Source organism: Micropterus salmoides, unplaced genomic scaffold, assembly GCF_014851395.1.
Source record: "Micropterus salmoides isolate LMB-PRFRI ecotype aquatic unplaced genomic scaffold, ASM1485139v1 Ms_hic_scaffold_18, whole genome shotgun sequence".
Classification (NCBI taxonomy): domain Eukaryota; kingdom Metazoa; phylum Chordata; class Actinopteri; order Centrarchiformes; family Centrarchidae; genus Micropterus; species Micropterus salmoides.
In genome coordinates, this window is record NW_024040928.1 from 11,026,395 (window position 1) to 11,031,127 (window position 4,733).

At 38.5% G+C, this 4,733-nt stretch overlaps 1 protein-coding gene across 1 annotated transcript; it reads left to right on the forward strand.

Annotated features, from left to right (window-relative positions):
* Window positions 1-259: 259 nt before the first annotated feature.
* LOC119908885 lies at window positions 260-4,278 on the forward strand. Its single transcript, XM_038726804.1, has 7 exons — window positions 260-590; window positions 687-956; window positions 1,094-1,396; window positions 1,480-1,533; window positions 2,999-3,097; window positions 3,480-3,526; window positions 3,626-4,278. The coding sequence occupies exons 1-7, from the start codon at window positions 533-535 to the stop codon at window positions 3,743-3,745; spliced, it is 951 nt and encodes a 316-aa protein (XP_038582732.1). The 5' UTR covers window positions 260-532; the 3' UTR covers window positions 3,746-4,278.
* Window positions 4,279-4,733: the final 455 nt, after the last annotated feature.

The window sequence follows — 4,733 nt, forward strand, 5'->3', positions numbered from 1 at the left end:
ATCCTTTGCACTCCCTGCTCCATCGCACTGTGTACATGTGTACATGTATGCATGTATGTGTATGTGTACCTGTATATCTCATCCATCTCTGACAAAATAATACTACTAATAATAATAATACTACTAATAATAATTTACTCCTGTATCCTTTGCACTCTGCTATTTGCACTATGTCTCAATCTGTCTATATTGTTTTTGTTTATAATGTGTATATATGTTTTCTCTATACTGTAGCCTTTATTATTGTATTATTGTTTAAGTAAGCACATCATGAGCAGTACAATCTTGAGTCAAATTCCTCATATGTGTACACATACCTGGCAATAAAGCTGATTCTGATTCTGATTCTTTTGTGCAATACGTAAGTTTGGACTCAGAAACCCAGTAAGACCAATAGCTGTTTTGGTTTTCCACATCAGCAAGTTGAGGATGTTAGCCAACACAGGAAGTCACATTTCTTTTGACAAACCTTAAGGGTAACAACAGTGAACCTCAAGTGTACTTTTTCACATTGAACATATTTGCACACAGGATGGCTGGAATCATCCACATCGTGGTGAGGCTGCTGCTGCTGTTTTCTTATGTTACAGGTAAGTGAAACATTAACACAGTCTTATCCCGTTGTCTTAGTTGTACAATCTTATCTTAAACATATAGTGGAAATTCTCATTATCTTCCTTCCACAGGAGTAAATGGAAAAGATGGTCTGATAGTTGCTGAACAGGGTTATAATATTATATTTCCATGCGAAGAAGATTTAGTCTGCTTTCATATATGGCAGCTCAACACAAGCAAAACAAGTGATTACATTGCCATAGTCAGAAATGGACAGATCCAGACAGCTAAGTCAGAGGACAGGGATTCAAAATGCACTCAGCAAATCAAAGCTCTCACAGTGGAGGATGTTGGACGACATCACTGCCAACAGAAGCCAGATGTCATCTCTCCTCACAATAGTGAGTACTGTCAAGATTAAAGTCTTATTGCTGTGTTGGTTTATTTCAGCTTATCGTGAGAAAGCTGATAAGAGGAAAAGGGAATGTCTGTGCCATAAACAAATAAATAAAACAAATAGTTTTTTTCTTTCTATCAGCTACCTCAACTCCCCCAGAGTTAAACCTCATGCCTGGAAAAACTGTGTCACTGCAGTGTATTCTCCTCACCTACGTAAAGCAGGGACACTGTGACACACAGCTACCACAGGTCAGCCTGACGTGGGTGGATGAATCTGGCACTGAGATACAAGAGGACTCACAGCATCATATAAAATACAAGTCTTCCTGTGATATAACTCTGACTGTCAACCTTCAAAGTCCTAAAAACAAGAAGTTTAGGTGCCAGGCGACTGTGGATGAACAAGTCCAGACTTCAGTGGAGATGCATGTCAGAGACCCAGGTCTGTATGATTGATTATCCTCAACAGTAGACTCCAAGGTGTTGAATGCAATGAATTAATAACAATTCCTACTTTCTTTGTAGCTCTTAAAGGGAAGGGAAGAGGACTCATCATAGAACTAGAACCTGAAAAGCAAGGTACAGTATTGTTCTTACATACCAGCTAAATATCACTCATATACAAATTGAGTTTTTGTAAAGTTATGTTGATAATAACCCATCTCTGTTTACCTATACAAAGGAAGCGAAAGGGCAGAACTTGTAATAATATCCCAGCTAATTATTTTATAAATATATGTTACTTTCAGGGTTAATCTTATGTGGATTATTGAGGATAGATCTACACAATTTGCAAACTAATAGTCTGCAATCTAAATCTAATTTTACTTTAGTAAAGTCCAATTTAAATATTAAAGTACTAGTTTGGCATTTTTGGAAATGCACTTATCAATGCTCTCATTAAACTCTGTCTTGCCAAGAGTTCAATGAGAGGATTTATACCAATCTCATATCTGTCCAAGCTACATACAACTAACCAGAAAACTGCAGTCGTTTTTAGTACAGATTAAACAAATAAAAAATTGGCAATTTGTGAGTTCAGTTGCTGGTAGGCGATTTTATTACAGAACCAAGCTAGCTGTTTGCCCTTGTTTAGGGGGTTATCTGGGCTAAGCTAACCGGCTGCTGGCTGTAGCTTCATGTTTAGCCATGTTTCAAACAAAAGTACCGGGGACTTTTAAGTTCCCAGATCTCTTTTCAAGGAACTAAAAGGTTCCTTCAGCCCACTGTTGTGTGTGTTTCCACCGTGGTCTAAAGACCTGCGAAGATTAGGCAAATTAACCAACTGCCTTAGGCTGTAGGCCTAAACGCTGTACAAAGCGATGCACAGGCATCGTTATTTGTAACCACTATCCAAGAGCAAAATTTATAAATGAACATTAGATTTGACTGGGATATAATGAAAAACTATAAGCTATGCTTGACCATGAAAGCAGCTTTTTGTGTGGGAGTATAATGGAGAGACACACGATAAAGTTTGTCACACATTTAATAACAAACTGGATAAAGCCATCAAGTTCTTAAAATAACTCCAGCACAGAGAAAGCAACAATAAACAATAAAATCGCAGTTTGGAAGGTTATTAAAACATTTCCAGCTGAGCTGCATGTAAGCTGACCAGACTCACGTCTGTGTCCGCCTGGGCGTCAGAGAAACAGGATTTTAAGGAGCTTTATTACCTGCTGTAATCAGCTGTTCTGCTTGTTTTGGAAAGGATGAGACCGACTTCAGCTCTGTGTAAAAACTTTCTAACTGATGAAAACTTAAAACAACAACTCCAGACCCAGTATTTGGCTTAGCAACTAAATTTAGACCCTGGTCTCTTTGGCGTAAATGCGCAAACGAGTTCCTACAAAGGTTCCTAGTTCTGGGATGTGTAGGTCGAAACGCAGCTTTTAGCGTACAAGAATGTGTGTAGTAGCCTATCAATCTTCTCATCTAATTCTCAGACTATTCCTTTAATGTTAAATATGGATTTATGGGATGTGTTTCCGCCATACACAACATGTTAAATGTTGACAAAAGATGTAATTTGCATTTTCAGCGGGAAACCAGAGCATGATCAGTGCTGTTGTGGGAGTGGTGGGATGTGTGGCTTTGACAGCGCTGGTTGCAGTGTTTCTTGTGAACAGAAGAAGAACAAGTAAGTTCTCCTGAACCTATAGAAAGGGTCTGTTGAAATCTCTACAATAGAAAATTGTCACTTCCAAACATATACAGGTGCACACATGTCACCTTGCACAACTGTACTTTGTGGTTTTTGAGGCAATCACTTACGTGAGCTGGATCTCCGAGTTCTGTTTTCACTTTTACCCACATGATGGTAAATATTTTGCAAATGTAGAGTCAGGCTTTCTTATGTAACCTGTGTCACATACTTAGTACAAACAGTACTACTATACTGATTAAATAACTGTAAGAAAAAGCTTGAGAAACCGCTCTGCACAGCACTGAACATGTCATTATATTTACTGGTATTGTAAATGCAATTTGTATTTAAATAAGAATTTGTATCTTTATGTTAGGCAATCAGCTGCCTGATGAGTCTTGTGACATGACCAATACCAACAATGTAAGTCAATTCTCTGTCAAGACATAGGCCTACAGAGCAAAATCTTTTGTGCTTTTGACCACATTGAAAGTTTATGAGAGTGTGTGTCTGTGTCTTAAGGTTATGAATGAAGATGATGTGATCTACGCTGACATTATTCTACCCGTTCTACCCGGCTCTGACAGCATGCGGGTCCATGAGTGCGAGTCCACTGAATACGCCTGTGTCCGATACAACTAGTCTGCTGTCCAAGATATAAACTGCAGTGTATATTTTCTTTGTTTGCAAGAGTGCTACTGCCATGTATTATAATATTGTGATTTGCTCTGCTCAAAATCCTTATACTGTAACTGTAGTTGGCACTGAGTCATTGAGAACCTAACAGGTATTTTTGCATTTTAACTTTAGAAAAATGTTACATCATTCTGGATAGTCTAACTCTATACATTTTACTTAGATGTGACTGCATTTCCCTAAAATCTTATCAGATGTAGAATTATACAGAGGATTTATATACCGAAATCAGCATTAATTTTCATTTATGGTGTTTCTTACTGTTTTCTTTGCAAATCTTGGAAAACTCAACCAGCCACATAGTATTTTCTATTGTTTGGTGACATGGTATTGTTGTATGTGATGGTGGATTAGCATCCAGTGCAAAAATTTCAGGTGGCCAAGCTGCACAGCCAAATGCAGCAGTTCATTTTTGGACATAAACCTACTGTTTTTCCTGTGTAAATATGCTGAATTAAATTTTGTTTGGATGGAGCTGACTTCAGCCTGCAGCGCTTTCTTCTGTTCCCTGCCAGTACACACAAACAGTCACACCTGCACACACACATACATACACGAAAACACACAGCCACAGCAGGTGAGAGACTGCTGGAGCCGGCCCCAGTGTTGCCCTATTTGCATTTTAAATGCTTGCAGCCAGCCCACTACTGTGTTCACAGTGCAGCGCAGCACAGCTAATCTACACACCTAAGGTGTGTGATTGAAGAGTCTGAGGGGGTTGAAGAGATAGTGAAGACACAAACATTGACAAAAAAGAGGGGAGATGAATAATGTTGAAAAAGCCGTTCCAGGATAGGTTAGAGATCCTTGTTACATATCACATGAAATGGAAGTAGACATGTGGATCAGATTCTAGATATGTCATTTTCTTGATTTAATCTTTCAGGATGCAAAGGATGTGTTTAAGGCATTAAAGTGAATAGAAGATGAAGGC